The sequence below is a fragment of the Cervus canadensis genome, chromosome 5, assembly GCF_019320065.1.
Source record: "Cervus canadensis isolate Bull #8, Minnesota chromosome 5, ASM1932006v1, whole genome shotgun sequence".
NCBI classification, from domain to species: Eukaryota; Metazoa; Chordata; class Mammalia; order Artiodactyla; family Cervidae; genus Cervus; species Cervus canadensis.
This window is the reverse complement of record NC_057390.1, coordinates 76,729,739-76,747,581: the sequence shown is the minus strand read 5'-3', so window position 1 is coordinate 76,747,581 and position 17,843 is coordinate 76,729,739. Positions and strand designations below refer to the sequence as shown.

General features: G+C 40.8%; 1 protein-coding gene across 1 annotated transcript in view; it reads right to left on the bottom strand.

Moving 5' to 3' along the window:
• The window catches only part of SMC6 (structural maintenance of chromosomes 6), a 68,167-nt gene extending 50,683 nt beyond the window's left edge, over window positions 1-17,484 (bottom strand). The window contains exons 1-4 of the mRNA XM_043469317.1: window positions 17,347-17,484; window positions 6,057-6,202; window positions 3,320-3,437; window positions 1,152-1,257 (exon numbers count right to left, since the gene is read on the bottom strand). Of these exons, the coding sequence (XP_043325252.1) occupies window positions 1,152-1,257; window positions 3,320-3,437; window positions 6,057-6,197 (365 nt within the window). The 5' untranslated portion in view covers window positions 6,198-6,202; window positions 17,347-17,484. The remainder of the gene's footprint in view (window positions 1-1,151; window positions 1,258-3,319; window positions 3,438-6,056; window positions 6,203-17,346) is intronic.
• Between the last annotated feature and the right edge of the window lie 359 nt (window positions 17,485-17,843).

The following is a 17,843-nucleotide window of genomic DNA, read 5'->3' as shown; positions in this document are numbered from 1 at the left end:
GTTTCTGAGAAATACATAAGAAACCTGCAATCCTGATCCACATCACATCCTCATTCTGTTTTTTAGAAATCAAATGGAAAATGAGGGAAGTTAAATGGATATAACACTGAGCAAAAGGAAAGTCAGTTACAAGGGGGAAAAAAAGACAATCAGTGTCAAGTATCAAAGTTCCAGAAGTCCCTGGGCACCGAGTATGTGAGGGAGAAACACGCAGTGGAACCGCCTCACTGTGGGAGCTGCGATGACAGAGTCTGTGACGTCCAGTTCATAGGAGAAATGAGGATCCTTTCAGGGTTTTCTGAGACTGAACTAAAAAGAATAAGGAGATCAGCCTGACAAGAGGTCCTAATGGACAAAAGGCCACAAATCTATGATGACACAAACCAGGCAATTAATATACAGTTAGGTGACGGTGAATGTAACAAAAAGAAACACAAACATAAAGTCACACATGGTTGTTATATAACCATTCACAAGGGTCAGGATGAACCACAAAGGGGCTTGTGATTGTGGTCCTCACACCAAATTCACTGGTGAACCACCTGAGTAAAGCATACAAAATGAGAGACAGAATGGAATACTTTTTTGCAATTCTTAAGAGTTGGGAGGCAGAATTCTGTTTAGGGACACCTTGACTGGTTACTAACTCTGCTCTAGCTCATGTGGTATCAACGTGGACTTGCTGAAGCTGGATTCGGGACAAGAGCCAGAGAAGTCCTGGTGGTCCAGCGGATAAGGCTCTGCACTTCCTGCAGGGGGCAGGAGCTCGATCCCTAGTCACGGTAAGATTCTGCATGCTACGCAGCCAAAATAATTTAAAGTCCCATGTTCATAAATATACCTTTAAATGGAAGTATACAAATTTATCATTGCTCATTCTTCCAGAAAGGTAAAAGAAACAAGTGTCGGGGGGAGGTGCATGGCATTAAGTGACACAAGCATTCTATCAGGAGAGAGAAAGAGGCAACAGTGGGCTAAGCCAGCAAGAGAAAGCAATGGGGAAGAGAAAGCAATGAAAAGATATGACACCTGACACCTCGGCTCCACTTCTGGGAAGCCAATTCATTTCCAACAATGTCTACATGAATTGAGAATCTAAAGCTGCTTCTTATTAAAGAACTGAAAGATACATGTAGAAAGCCAACACTTACTTCTGTCCATCCTTCACAAAACCTTTTAAAGAAGATCCTCGATTAGTAGTGACAGCTTTTCCACCAAGACCAACTATGAGAGCTGTGAGCACCGCACTCTTGCCACCTAAAGAACAGGTGTTGAGGAAATCACATGCATTAGAGAGGGAGAAGTCTGATTCCTACAATTTTATGTAAAAATATTTCTCAGAGATGTGAAATAGTCTAACCCTGAAAGGAAGTGTTACACTTCAATTATAGTTTTCTTCTAGTGCCAAAAACAAAAAGTTGTATATATCATGAAATATTTAGCTGCTGCTATTAGAAAAAAAAATCAGTACATTTCAGGAATCAAATTTTTGCCATAAATGGAAAAAAGTGGTTGATAACTTTCCAACCTAAAATTCATAGTATCATCTTGACCTGTCAGCTATTAAATGAACTTATCTTTCTAATTAACCCAAATATATTTAACTCATCTAATGTCTCTTACATCCTAATTTAATTAAAATTAGGATTTTTCTTTTCCCATAAATTCTCAGAAGCCCGAAACTATTTTTGACCCTGATTGCAAGCTCCACAGGGATAGGACCTTAACTCAGTGGCTATCTCCAATATCAGCCCATGATAGGCACTCACATATTTGCTGAATAAATGAGTTTAAATATGAAAAACTATCAGTCGTATAGACAGATGTTTTTATATTTTGCGATATTTTGACAATTATTATTCCTAATTTGAGTATTATTCATTTGCTCACTCTTTAAACTTTTTTACTCTTAACAGACAAAAAATATCACAAGCTAACATAGCAAAATCTGTAACAATTACCCAGAATATGATAACCAGTTTCTCAACTCCACAATCAACCAAAGAGATCAACTCTTATCAACTCATCATCTTTCACAACATACTCTAAATTAAACCAAGTATACAACAGTTAACCCAATTTAGTTCCTGGGATGCCTTTCGAGTTCCTATCCTAACTTTCTCCTTTTTCTTCATTTCCAAATTCACAGCTTCCACCACCTTCATTAGATTAATACTTTCACTATTTCGAATGTTAAGCTCTAACTGCAGAACCTACCAGTCTGTCTTTACTACTTGTCCTGTTTGACCTCCCCATAGCTCTGGTCCTTTGTCTATTCTCTCCTTCTAAAAACACTTTTCTCTTGAACTAACAGAGGAAGGAAAACAAAGAACAACTAAACAGACCACAGAGCTATCTGTACTAGTTTCATGTTCTAGCACAACCACCATCCCTGGACCCTGGCAAGTTCCTCTCCCTCTCCACTGGCTCAGTCAAGCAGCCAACATGTCATACCCAGCAGGTTCACCACAAAGGCTGCCTAAATCGTCTTTCCAACTCCAATGTCTTCCTCTGTGTCTCAGCTACTTCTTTCCCACGAACATCTAAAAGATCTTTCATTTTTATTCAAATACCACCACAAATACCATCTCTTTTTTTTTCATTTATTTTTATTAGTTGGAGGCTAATTACTTTACAATATTGTAGTGGTTTTTGTCATACATTGACATGAATCAGCCATGGATTTACATGTATACCCCATCCCGATCCCCCCCCGCCCCATCCCTCTCCACCCGATCTCTTCTTAAAGCTTTCATTGGCCACATGAGTGAGAATTCATTTCTTTCTTGTTTGGATTCCCATGGCACTTCATTCATGCTGTTAACAACAGTTAATAGATACAAGACACAGGACTGCCTCAACAGCAATGAGGATAGCTTGCCTACTCTTCTATGGTATGAATTCCAAGGTACATAGATTCAAATCACTACGCATTCTAGAAGGGTGGGATTGGGAGGGAGTTGGAAGGGAGGTTTGGGAGGGCGGGGAGGGGACATGGGTGTACCTACGGCTGATTCTTGTTGATGTTTGATTGAAAACTACAAAATTCTTTACAGCAATTATCTTTCAATTAAAAAAAATAAAGTGGCAAAACAACATGAAGGAAAGGTTTATATCTCTTGCATAATGAACCCAGAGTTAACTCATTATTTTCTTAAAGTGTAGACTGGCAGCAAATACTGAAAAATTCATGACCACAAACCAGAGATCTAAAACTTAGCTGTATCAGCACTAACAGGCACCTATTTTAAAAAGTTAAAGCATTCTGACTTCAATGTACTGCTCAAAGTCAAATAAGAAGGAAGGCAAAAACACTTACTTCCATTATTGCCAACAACAAAGTTGACATTAGAACCAAACTTAAAGGGTCCAAGCATCGAATGACACATGAAGTTTTTGAGCTGAATACTCTCAATTATTCCAACTTCTGCTGCTGTCTATGAATTTTAAAAAATGAGAGAAAACAATCAATCTAATTCAATCACTACAATCATCCAACTGTTTGTTAGCAGGAGAAAGATCAGCAGTGCTACCAATGAAAAAAGTTACAGAAAGTATAGTTTTAAATGTTAATTTCAATCAATGAGTAAGTGCATGCTCAGTCACTAAGTTGTGTCCAACTCTTTAAGACCCCATGAACTGTAGCCCACCAGGCTCTTCTGTCCATGCAATAATACTGGAGTAGGTTGCCATTTCCTTCTCCACCGAATCTTCCTGACCGAGGGATTGAACCTGCATCTCCTGCATTGGCAGGTAGGTTCTTTACCACTGAGCCACTAGGGAGGCCTTCAATCAATGAGCAAATGACATTAATTCATATGATTAACTGTTCATTTTAAGTCCTTATAGGTTCTAACAAGTATTTCACAGGGTTCTTTTTTAATATGGACAAAACCAACATCTTGAGTCAGATCACTTTCTGTTGGAGAGAGGCTATCTTCGGCATTGTGGGATATTTAACAGCATCTCTAGCCACTACCCACCAGCACTCTCTCCTCCAACCCCAGGTGTGACAACCAAAAATTATATTCAGACATTGCTAAATGTGTCCACTGCAGAGAGAGCACAGAATTATAATTTCCATACTGTGAATATGTCATAATTAAATTAGAGACGGTTCATAGGTTTTAACCAAGAGTTTGACACACAGTGGTCACACTTTGTAGTTAAAATATGAAAATAAATCAACCATATATTACCAAACCTTCCAAATGTTTTTGAAGAACGTTTAATGTCTCCAACTTTTAAGTTATTTATTATACAAATCTCTGGTTCTCTATTACTAAACAGCAGCTTATTAAAAAGCAGGAAAAATTTACATCCTTATATGAGTGGCTTCCCAGGTGGCTCAATGGTAAAGAACCTGTCTCCCAATGCAGGAGACAAGAGTTCGATCCCTGGGTCGGGAAGATCTCCTGGAGAAGGAAATGGGAACCCGCTCCAGTGTTCTTGCCTGGGAAATCCCATGGACAGAGGAGCATGGCAGGCTACAGGCCATGGGGTCACAAAGAGTCAGACTTGATGTAGCAACAAAAACAAGCAGAATTCTGTAGAAATCATGGTTGAAGACTTTTTAAACATCTTCAGTTTATTTTGGTCTAATTGAAGACTTAGATGTAGTTATAAAAAATAATAGACAAATCCTGTGACTCCTTTACCCAGGTTCTGCCAAAGGTAAAATCTTGAAAACTATGGTACAATACCACACCAGGGTGCTCATTCTGATAGTGATGCAGAAAATATTCCCGTCACAAGTACCTATCACATTGTCCCTCTAGAACCCCATCCTCATTCCTCCCCACCCACTCCTCCTTTACCCTGGCCCACTGGTCTGTTCTCCATTTCTGAGACACTGTTATTTCAAGAATGTTATATGCATGGAATCAGACAGAATGCAACCTTTCAAGAAGCATTTTTTCCTTCACTCAGCTTAACTGTCTTTTGTTGTCTATGTGCACAGTTCACTGTTTTCTACTGCTAAACAGTATCTCAGGGTAGAGATGTACTATAGCAGACTTAACTACTCACTCACTGTATGACATCTGTATTGTCAGTTTTTGAGTATTACAAATAAAGCTGCTGTGAACACTCATGTACAGATTTTTGGGAGAAAATAAATCTTCTTTTCTCTGTGATGCTGTGCTATGCTTAGTCACTCTGTCACGTCTGACTCTCTGCGACGCCATGCACTGTAGCCCACCAGGTTCTTCTGTCCATGGGGATTCTCCAGGCAAGAATATCGGAGTGGGTTGCCATGCCCTCCTCCAGAGGATCTTCACAACCCAGGGATCAAACCCAGGTCTCTCACATTGCAGGCAGATTCTTTAGCGTCTGAATCACCGGGGAAGCCCAAGAATACTGGCGTGGGTAAGCCATCCCTTCTCCAGGGGATCTTCCCTTATCGTCCTTTCTTTTAAAATACACTTTTGGGCACGCTGGGTCTTCACTGCTGTACCAGGCTTTTATTTAGTTGCAGTGAGCCGGGGGCTACTCTCTAGCTCTGGTGTGAGGGCTTTTCACTGAGATGGCTTCTCGTGTCGTGCAGCACGGGCTCTACAGAGAGCGCAAGTTTCAGTAACTGTGGCACACAAGCTTAGCTGCCTCGCCACATGTGGGATCTTCCCAGACCAGGGATCCAACTCCCGTCTTCAGCATTGGAAGGCAGATTCTTAACTACTGGACCACCAGGGAAGTCGCCATATTATCCTTTTGTTGTTTGCAGAGTCTATGGTCAAATCCACTGTTTCATTCCTGATATTGGTAGTTTGTGTTTTCTCTCATTTTTCCCTTTCCTCAATCTTAGTAGAGGTTTGTAAGTTTTACTGACCTTTCCAAAGAACTACCTCTTTGTTTTATTGTTTTCTCTACTAATTTTTTCTAAAAATTAACATGAACTTCAAAATTAGGTGATTTTTACCTCACTTTTAAAAATTCATGTGACTTTTCCTCTGCAGCTAGAGACCCAGCTTCGGACACTGAATTAAGAATACAATATATAAAACAGACAGGAGAAACAGGCCAACCAAAATATATTAATTTTATAATTTTGCACTCACCAAAGTAGAGGTACCATTAGTGAAAGAAACTGCACATTCATCTTCGTCACATTCATCTTTATCAAAATCGTCCAATTCTTCTTGTCTTGGTCTTTTGGCATTTTCAGGAGAGAAAAAATTTTCTTCCTTTCTTTTGGCCATCAGGTCTAAACAAATATTACAGTGACAGTGAAGAAAATCATGTAAAGCATCCATACAACTGTTCCATATATATATTATAAAACTTAACAAAATTAGACAAAGCTTAAGTTTTAGTACTATATCCATCCATTTTCACTTTAAGTAAAATTACCATCTGTGGGGAGGGAGGGGGCCATGAGCCAAAGAATGCGAGTGGTCACAAGAAGGTGGAAAGGTAAGGACACAGACACTCAAGAACCTCTGGAAAGGAACATATCCCTCCTGTTCTCTTGATTTTAGCCCAGGCAGACATGTCAGACTTCTCACTACAGAAGTAGATAATAAATTCCTGTTTTAAAAAATCTGCATATGCTACACTAGTTGATTTTACTTCAGAGGGATTCATGATGGAGGTTTTTATTGATACGGACCTATCTAAGTATTTTAACTCCTAAGCTCACAAAAGGTAAACGGTTTTATTTGTGAAACTGTGGATCTATTGATGAGATGGTATAATGCCTTCTCAACTTACTCCAGAGCAATCATCCAATTTTTATAAGTTATAAAGTAATACAGTATCATATAAAACTAACATTATTTCCCCAAAGAAGCATATATGTAGTGGACTGTATAGTCCATGGAGTCTCAAAGAGTCTGACATGAAACAGTGACTTTCACTTTCGCCTAGCACTAGAAGAAAAGTGAAAGGCAAAGGAGAAAAGGAAAGCTATTCCCATTTGAATGCAGAGTTCCAAAGAATAGCAAGGAGAGATAAGAAAGCCTTCCTCAGCGATCAATATAAAAAATAGAGGAAAACAATAGAATGGGAAAGACAAGAGATCTCTTCAAGAAAATTTAGAGATACTAAGAGAACATTTCATGCAAAGATAGGCTCAATAAAGGACAGAAATGGTATGGACCTAACAGAAGCAGAAGATATTAAGAAGAGGTGGCAAGAATACACAGAAAACTATATGAAAAAGATCTTCATGACCCAGATAATCACAATGATGTGATCACTCACCTAGAGCCAGACATCCTGGAATAGGAGTCAAGAGGGCCGTAGGAAACATCACTAAGAACAAAGCTAGTGGAGGTGATGGAATTCCAGTTGAGCTATTTCAAATCCTAAAAGATGATGCTGTGAAAGTGCTTCACTCAATATGCCAGCAAATTTGGAAATCTCAGCAGTGGCCACAGGACTGGAAAAGGTCAGTTTTCATTCCAATTTCAAAGAAAGGCAATGCCAAAGAATGCTCAAACTACCACACAATTGTACTCATCTCACACACTAGTAAAGTAATGCTCAAAATTCTCCAAGCCAGGATTCGGCAATATGTGAATCGTGAACTTTCAGATGTTCAAGCTGGTTTTAGAAAAGGCAGAGGAACCAGAGATCAAATTGCTAACATCTGCTGGATCATCAAAAAAGTAAGAGTTCCAGAAAAACATCTACTTCTGCTTTATTGACTATGCCAAAGTCTTTGACTGTGTGGATCTCAACAAACTGTGGAAAATTTTTAAAGCGACGGGAATACCAGACCATCTGACCTGCCTCCTGAGAATCTGTATTCAAGTCAAGAAGCAACAGTTAGAACTGGACATGGAACAGACTGGTTCCAAATCAGGCAAGGAGTATGTCAAGGCTATATATTGTCACCATGCTTATTTAACTTATATGCAGAGTACATCATTAGAAACGCTGGGCTGGATGAAGCACAAGCTGGAATCAAGATTGCCAGGAGAAACAGCAGTAACCTCAGATAAGCAGATGACACCAACCTTATGGCAGAAAGCGAAGAACTAAAGAGCCTCTTGATGAAAGTGAGAGAGGAGAGTGAAAAAGTTGGCTTAAAACTCAACATGCAGAAAACTAAGATCACGGCATCTGGTCCCATCACTTCATGGCAAACAGATGGGGAAGCAATGGAAACAGTGACAGACTTTATTTTCGGGGGCTCCAAAATCACTGCAGATGGTGACTGCAGCCATGAAATTAAAAGACGCTTACTCCTTGGAAGGAAAGTTATGACCAACCTAGACAGCATATTAAAAAGCAGAGATATTACTTTGCCAACAAAGGTCTGTCTAGTCAAGGCTCTGGTTTTTCCAGTAGTCATGTATGGATGTGAGAGTTGGACTGTAAAGAAAGCTGAGCACCAAAGAATTGATGCTTTTGAACTGTGGTGTTGGAGAAGACTCTTTGAGAGTCCCACAGACTGCAAAAAGATCAAGTCCATCCTAAAGGAAATCCGTCCTGAATATTCATTGGAAGGACTGATGCTGAAGCTCAAACTCCAATACTTTGGGTGCCTGATGTGAAGAACTGACTCATTGGAAAAGACCCTGATGCTGGGAAAGACTGAAGGCAGGAGAAGGGGATGACAGAGGATGAGATGGTTGGATGGCATCACTGACTCAATGGACAGGAGTTTGAGTAAACTTCAGGAGTTGGTGATGGACAGGAAGGCGTGCCGTGCTGCAGTCCATGGAGTCGCAAAGAGTCAGACACGACTGAGCAACTGAACTGAGTAGTGTCACTGAGGACAGTGTCACTGTTCTCTAAGAAATAACCCAGGCTAATTGTCTAGTTTTTTTGTTTTTACCAATATTCTTTAAAATTTGTCCCTAGAAAATTAACATCATCAAGCTTTTCTAAACATAAATGCCGCATCTTAAGTCCAAGTTGATGGTCTTTCATTGAAATGAAATGGTATGATTACTTGAACTGTTGCTTTCATTTTTCTCTTAAAAATTCTTAGAGCCCTAAAGTGATAGGTACCCAATAACTGTTTGCTGAGTAACGAGAAACATCCACAGCATAGGTAACAAAAAATTTCTAAGATACAAGAATATGAAAAATAGCTCTACTTTTATTCCGTTTAAGTGCCCCCAGAACTATTTCACAGCAGGTTTGTACCAGGTATCTGGGCAGCAGGGGATTAAATGAGATTTTCTCTCTCATGAACTTGGACTGAAAGATTCAACTCAGTCCTCAGTAGAAAAAAGGATGCTTCAACTTGATGATGTATGAATTGCAAGATAGCCAGTCAGACATGTAGGTGTGTGCTGGGAGGCTGGGGGGCCAGTGGAGTATGTTTCAAAGACAGCATGAAATTAAAGGAAAATGGGAGAATAAGGACTCAAAGCACAAATGAAAGAGAGGAGGGCAGGGGAGAGATACATACACTGCTTAATTTTTATCCACTGCCCTCCAAATTTATACTGACAGAAGCAATTTTGCAGAAATATCAAATATCTATACATATTTTGTTGGAACTGTTTTGGGGAACTATCTCTGACAAGTTTTATTATGACAATGCATGCTTCATTAAGTGAACTGGGTAGTTTATCTTTTAATGCTCTGCAATCACCACTATGGCATGGCACTGAAAGGTTTTTTGAAAGTGAAAAAGAACTAAGCTTAAAGCTATTAGATAGTGGAGACTATTTTAATTTTATGAAATCATTTCAATTTCTTTTTTTGTATACTGGTTATTACAGGTTGACTATAGATTCCTAGGTCAAGTCTCCTGTAATTTTATTTTCAGTATAATTATCAGAACATTGATAATTTAAAGCTTCAAATTTATTACACAAAATTACCTTGTTTTGTACAATCCACAACTGTGGTCGTGATTCCTTTCATGTCAATTCTATTTAATTAATCTTTTTTTGCCCCAAAGTAGCTATTTATGTTTACCAAATCTAGTTTTTCTTTAACAAAAATATTTTAATACTTACTTATATATTTTTAGATAACCAAATATAAGAGATATGCAGTGGGGCTGGAGTTCAGAATTCTTTAACCCAAAGTGCAAGTTGAAAAAAGCAGAGACTTCCACTTCTAGGAAGGTGGAACAGATGTATTTTCCCTATTCCTCTTGCTTCGTAAAACATCCATGAAAATTATATACTATAAAACAAGCATAAGACAGCTCTGAAAAAGGAGGTAGATGGGTAGGAGCCTCACAATCCAAGGAAAGACATCACAGTGATTCACTGAGTTTTTGTTTTCCCCCAACTACTGTGGACTTGGAGAAGCCAGCAACAGGGGAAACACCAAGAGGAGCAGGGGGAAACAAAAGGTTTAGTGAAAGCCTGTTCTCTCCAGACAAAAGGCCAGGAAAAGGGAGTTTAACAAGAAGACTTTCGGACAATGATCACTCTAGTCAAATACCATTAAAAGAACTGTTGTCCCTTCCTCACCACCCCCTGCATCAGCACAGGTCAAGTGGGTAGTGTGGACCTCCTTCTGGTAATGCTAAAAGGAGGCATCTCAACATCCCATTTGGGCCAGTGTCAGACAAGGCTGTGCAGGCCAAGTAGGGAGCCATGATAGGGGCATCTGATGAAGAACCTAGAGGTCTACCCCTAAGAGGGTATAACAGGAAGCTATAATACTTACTCCCACTTCCCACTGAATGCGTCAGAGAAGGCCTTTTACCACTGCCTAGAGAAGCGAGGAGCCCACCCCAGCCCAACAGCCACGTCAAGCCATGGAAAGAGCTGGTCAAGTTCTAGATGTAAGTCTCTGTGTCCATGGCCTAAGAAAACCAGAGGGCAGCAGTTCTCAAAGGTTGTAGTGTCTTAAAAGTACCAAGGACCTCAGAGGGCTTTTGTTTCTATCAATATTTACCATATTATAAATTAAAACTGAAAAAATTTTAAAACAACCCACAAGTACACATTGTATCAGTCATCAGAGCAATGACATCATCACGTCTATAACCTCTAGAAAACTCTTCAGTGTAGTTACAAGTGAATGAAAGTAAAAAAGGGAAATAACATCTTATGATTATTATGAGAACAATTTTGATCTTTTAGGCCCTCTGAAACAGTCTCATGGATCCTGGGACTACATTCGGCAAACTGCTACTGCAGGGAATACTATAAGCATGCCCATGACACAGTGCCATAAATGACAAGACACAGCTACCAGTAAGAAAGTTAGGGCAGCAGAGAAGCCAGCCACAGAATGACTGGTAGACTTGATATTCAGTGTGGTCCAAGGACCAGCAAGCAGCATCTACATCTCCTAGGAACACGCTAGATATCCAGAATCTCAGACTTCAATTTAAAACAAGTGAATCTGAATCTTCATTTTAACAAGGTCTCGGGTGACTCACAAGCACATTAAGTCTGAGAAGAATTGTTGTAAACAACATTAAATATTTAGGACTTTATCCTGTCCTGAAGGCAACAAGGAACCTAATGTATCATGATAAATCAAATACCATTTAAAGGGAATATTAGTTAACATCCAAAGGACATTTAACCTAAACAAACGCCTTTTGAGAGAGTACTAGCATTACAGTCACAATTACATAATATTCACCATCTTTCTGACAAGTAACTTAGTGTTTATTTTGAATCTCTTATGCAAGTCAGAACTTGAAAATCAAACATAATTTTCAAATTATTTAATAGCAAGAATTAATGTACATTAATTTCAGCTAACTTAAATTCCCTAGAACACTACCAGGCTATTATTTTCCCAACACTGCCTTTCCTCCCACTCATACCTGTTTCTTACTCAGTTACAGTCATTTATTTATTGCAGAAGAGCAAAGAAGAAGCATTACTTCTTCATTTTCCCAATATTAAATGTCCTTTTAGACAGTTTTTATTAATGCTTAATACATGATCTTCAGTTAGCCGACACTCAGACATCAGCTGATTGATCTTAGTATTTTACCACTAGAAAACGGTCGTTTTTCAAGTAAAATCAGGGGGAGGAAAGGGAACGAAGGTACGTGTGATTAGCTTCTCGTAATCAATGTGAGATCCTATACAAGACAGAATACAGTGTGCTACATGACGACAATGTTTTTTTATTTGCTGTACTTAGCCTGGAATTTGCAGTTTGCTGTTAGGTTGCCACGGCAACATGCATCTAACAGACACTGAAGGATTCAATCTTTAAAAACAGGAATCATTCTATAATTTAATGATAATGGACTTTTAAAAACACACATGAATGTCCTAAGACTTAAATATAGGTTACAACAGTAGAACTGTTTCTAATATGCTAAAGAGATAACATAAACAGATGTAAAGAAAAATACCTTTAATATCCTGTAAAACATAAACATGGGGGGGGGGAGCTCCTCTGGGATTGTCAATACATTCACAAAGCTCTTCATGGTATTTAATATTTATTTACAATAAAAAAAAAATCAAAATTAAGGAGCATATTACTTCTCCCTTGCAGAAAGCAAGCTCCATCAGAGCAGGAATAGTAACAAATATGATTATCAAGAAAAAATAAGTTCAAGAGAAAAAAAAAATCAATCACCAAGGGTTAATTATAGCAAGCATATACACAGGAAATTTGAAAGACCAAAAGCATTTTAACACAGGATTATAAATTTCTAAATTTTCTATTTTGATGTGAGTACCTAGTAATTCATACTTCCCATTAATATCAAAGTAGGGGCTAACAGCAGTGAGAACAGTCATAACAGAATTGGAAATATCAATAGAAAACAGAGGTTTTTAAAGAAGGTAAATTGCTACTGCTTCTGAATCTGCCATGGACCTCATTCTCAATTCCGCTCCTACCACACCACAGACAAATTCATTCTGCATTAAACCACCTCATTTTTAATGTACTGAAATATAAGCACACTGCTTGGAATATATCATGAAAAAATATGAGATGCAACAGATAATAAATAATGTAAGTAAGTGAAAAAATTCATTAGTCTACCCATCAAACAATTATAGGTGAGCAAAACTCAGGTAATAAAATCTGAACACTCAGTTTTGTGTTTTTAAAAAAATCCCTGTGGCCTCAATATAGAGCACAAATGAAAGAGAGTGAGCATAAAGGCAAACAGACCCGCCTCTAAAGGACAAGCAGCGCTGAACAACGCAGGGGCATGCACGCCGATGTTCACTGCAGCATTATTGCAACAGCCAACATATGGGAGCAATCTAAATGTCCATCAACAGATAAATGGATAGACACGATACATATATACATCCAACATCCACCGATCATACAAAAAGCAAGAGAATTCCAGAAAAACATCCACTTCTGCTTCACTGACTATGCTAAAGCCTTTGACTGTGTGGACCACAACAAACTGTGGAAAATTCTTAAAAGAGATTGAATGCTGGACCACCTTACCCGCCTCCTGAGAAACCTGTATGCAGGTCAAGAAGCAACAGTTAGAACCAGACATGGAACAACGGACAGGAATATCAAGGCTGTATGTTGTCACCCTGCTTATTTAACTTATAGGCAGAGTACACCACATGAAATGCCAGACTTGATGAATTACAAGCTGGAATCAAGACTGCTGGGAGAAATATCAACAACCTCAGATATGCAAATGATACCACTCTAACAGCAGAAAGCAAAGAGGAATTAAACAGCCTCTCAATAAGGAAGAAAGAGGAGAGTGAAAAAGGTGGCTTAAAACTCAAAGTTCAAAAATGGCATCTGCTCCCATCACTTCATGGCAAATACATGGGAAAAAAGTAGAACAGTGGCAGATTTTATTATCCTGGGCTACAAAATCACTGTGGATAGTGACTGCAGCCATGAAATTAAAAGACGATTGCTTGTTGGAAGGAAAGCTATGACAAACCTAGACAGCATGTTAAATGCAGAGACATCTGCATTTGCTGACAAAGGTCCGTATAGTCAGAGCTATGGTTTTTCCAGTAGTCATGTACAGATGTGAGAGCTGTCCTGTAAAGAAGGCTGAGCACTGAAGAATTGATGCTTTCGAACTGTGGTGCTAGAGAAGACTCTTGAGAGTCCCTTGGACTGCAAGGAGATCAAATCAGTCAATCCTAAAGGAAATCAGTCCTGAATATTCACTGGAAGGTGTGATGCTAAAGCTGAAGTTCCAATATTTTGGTCACCTGATGCGAAGAGCTGACTCACTGGAAAAGATCCTGATGCTGGCAAAGACTGAGGGCAGCAGGAGAAGGGGGCAACAGAGGATGAGACTGTTGGATGGCATCACTGACTCAACAGACATGAGTTTGAACAGACTCCAGGAGGTGGTGAAGGACAGGGAAGCCTGCACCCTTGGAGTGCTGCAGACCGTAGGATTGCAAAGAGTCAGATAGGACTTAGTGACTGAACAACAACAAAACACATACACACAATGGAGTATTATACAACCATTAAAAAGAAATCTTGCCATTTGCAACAACATAGGTATTGCTGTTGTTGTTTAGTCACTAAATCATGTTTGAATCTTTTTTGACCCCATGGACTGTAGTCCACCAGGCTCCTCTGACCATAGGATTTCCCAGCCAATACCGGAGTGGGTAGCCATTTCCATCTCCACAGGATCTCCCCACCCCAGGGTTCAAACTCCAACCTCCTGCATTGGCAGGTGGATTCTTTACCAGTGAGCCACCTGGGAAGCCCCAAAGGGTATTATGCTATATGACATAACTCAGACAGAGGAAGACAAGTACTCATATGACCTCACTTATATGTCAAATCTAAAAATCAAAAGAAACAAACAAAATGAAAACAGATTTCAATACAGAGAACAAATGGATAATTGCCAGAAAGGGGGAGCGGGGGGAAGCAGGGGAGTGAAATAAGTGAAGGGGATTAAGAGGTACAAACCTTTTAATTCTCAACATTCTTATAAGTGATCCCTTACTTTACAAAAGGGGAGGCTCATTTAAAAGATACCCAAACTTAAGTAGCTGTATCTTAGCAGAGCCTAAATCCAAACCCAGGTTTTCAAAACCCAAAATCAAACTTCTTTAATGTCCAGGTTCCTTCTGGCATGAACTGAGTTTAATCAAGTTTGACTGTTTATAGGAAGTGAAATTGTCTGTTCATCTTGTTCATCCTTTGGTAATGTATAAAACTACAAAAAGGATTCTAATGTGATATGTCCTTCTAATGTTGGGCTTGCTGTATAAATTTTATCTTGTGTTTAATTTTCAGAAACAATCTTTACTCTTAATAGTAAATGCTATCATTAGTAGACTGAGGTTTGGAAAGGAAGGAATATAAATGATTCATTCATTTTTCTTGAAAACATTGAGTTTGAAGTGTTTCTAGGAAATTGAGATGGATAGGCCAGTAGGCAGCAAAATAATACAGGTAGATTCTAGTAGAGACTTCCCAGGTAGGTGGCTCAGTGGTAAAGAATCCGCCTGCCAATGCAGTCAACTCAGGTTTGATCCCTGGGTTGGGAAGATCCCCCGGAGAAGGAAGTGGCAACCCACTCCAGTATTCTTGCCTGAAAAATCCCATGGACAGAGATGCCTGGCGGGCTAGTCCATGAAGTCACGAAGGAGTAGGACAAGACTCAGTGTCAAGACAATAACAAAGACAGAGATTTGGCAGTGGCACTAAGAAAGTCACAGAAACTATTTTGAATTTGTTCACCAGGGAAACTAGTGAGTAAGATGTATCTCATTAACTAGTGAATAAAAAATACTAACATTAAGTGTCTACACTTGACCCTCAGTCATCTGGACTTACGTATGTATATATACATATATAACTGTAACGTTTAATTATGCCTTAAACATAGTATCTGCATGTGTGCGCACTCAGTTGTGTGACTCTTTGCAACCCCACGGACTGTGACCCGCCAGGCTCCTTTGTCTATGGAATTTTTCAGGCAAGAATACTGGAGTGGGTTGCCACTTCCTTCTCCAGGGGATCTTCAGGACGCAGGAAATGAACCCAAGTCTCAGGTCTCCTGCATTGGCAGGTGGGTTCTTTACCAACTGAGCCACCAGTTCCTGAAAGTAAACCAAGTATGGCTTTGACTAATTTTCCTAACTTAGGTCTAAAAATGGTCATCAAGATTTAGGCAGGTTTTATACAAAATTCTACATCCAGACACTCAGTAAAATAAAGTCAGTAAAATAAAAAACCAGGCTCCTCCGTCCACAGGATTCTCCAGGCAAGAATACTGGAGTGGGTTGCCATTTCCTTCTCTAGGGGATCTTTCCGACCCAGGGGGACCGAACCCAGGTTGCCTGCATTGCAGGCTGATACTTTACTATCTGACGCACTGGGGAAGACCAATTACAAAATAGAAACTGAAATTTACAGAGGTGGTACCAACCTGTTCAGGGTCAAACAACACTGGTTCTTATACCAAAACATGTAAAAAGCAATATTGTGGTAATCTCCAAACTTCTTTGTACTTACTGGCATTCAAGGGGGAAAAAAGCGGAAAACTGCAAACACATAATTCTACAGGAAATCATTACTCTGCATATTTCTCACAATAAAAGGAGATAAAGTGAATCTAAGTATTTCTAACATGCTCCCTTACCACCCATATACACCCATGGAACTATCTACAAGCCAGTGCATAAGCTAGTGAGCATTTTAAAAGACTACCCAGCAGCCATCTAAAATCCGGAAATTTGGACTTTTTCTTCTTTTGAGTATATTCCAGAATAGCTTGTATTTAGAACACTCCCTTTCAATCTCACGACATATACAGAGTAGCAAGCACTCACATAAGTTCCGTGTTCAGGGTTTAAACACCAAATAGCTGCTTCCCTAGGAATTAGCCAGCACCCTCTTATGCCCCTCCACCCTTAAGCTCTGTGTTCTGGAATTCCCAGTACTGATTCTTCTCCAATTCATCTTCACAAGAAAATCAGGGGGAAAGACATGTCATCATAAAGCCTCCGATCTTCACAATTCAAACTTTTCTAGGTAACAGCTTTGCGTTCTCCGGAAACTGGCATTTAGCAACAAAGCTACCTTCAGATATATTTACACATATCTCTTAAATGTAGTTAAGTTGTTACTTGTAAGGGGTCATCAGAGAGGGTGATAAGAACCCAATTCCCGAGCCCAAACTCATCCCCCTGACCCTTCTCCCCCTCAAACCACTCATCAAAGCCTAAATAAGGGGCCGTTCGGGGCCGGGCGCCGGGTTCCCTTAGGCTAGCGGGAGACTGATTTTTCAAGCACCGCCGCCAGAGCCGTCCGAGGGAGGGGCCCCGCGGACACCGGCAAGTTTCCTGTGGCTGAAGGGACCCGCGCCGCCCGAGGAGAGGGCGCGGAGATCACCAGCGGCCGTTGACCCGCGCGCCCTGGGCACCGCCGCGACTCCACCGACCCGGCCGCCAGCGGGTGGACTGAGGGAGGGCGCCGGCCACGGGAGGTTCCGAAGCAAGAGAGCGACGGAGCGCGCCCTCAGCCTACCTCGAACAAGTCGAAGTCTCCCCCAAGGAACCCCCGATCGGCGGGGCTGCCGCCGCGGCACAAGGCGCTAAAACCACGTTGGTGGACTCTAGCAGTCGACCCGACAGCCGTTGGTCCTCGAGACACCGCGCGCCCACCGCTGGAGAAGGCAGGAGCCCCGCCGCCCCCGGCGCCCACCGCGGGACGCTCCGCGCCTGCGCCCCGCCCCCCCTCCGCCCGCCGGGACTCCGCCCGCGCGTGCGCGCTGCGGAGTTTTCGCGCCACTGGACTCTAGGAGGCGGGGCCGGAAGTGCCCCCTGGGCGGACAGTGGGGATGCTGGGAGGGGCGCCGGGGCTCTGCGACTCTGGGACGCGTGGAGCGGGGCGGGGCGGGTGAGTTTCCTAACTGAAAGCCGGGAGAAAAAAAAAAAAAAACACCCTGGAACCCCCACGGCGGCTACAGTTCCGCGCATGCGTACAGCGACTGGCTGGGCGCTGCCGCGGAGTGTGCAGCCGCG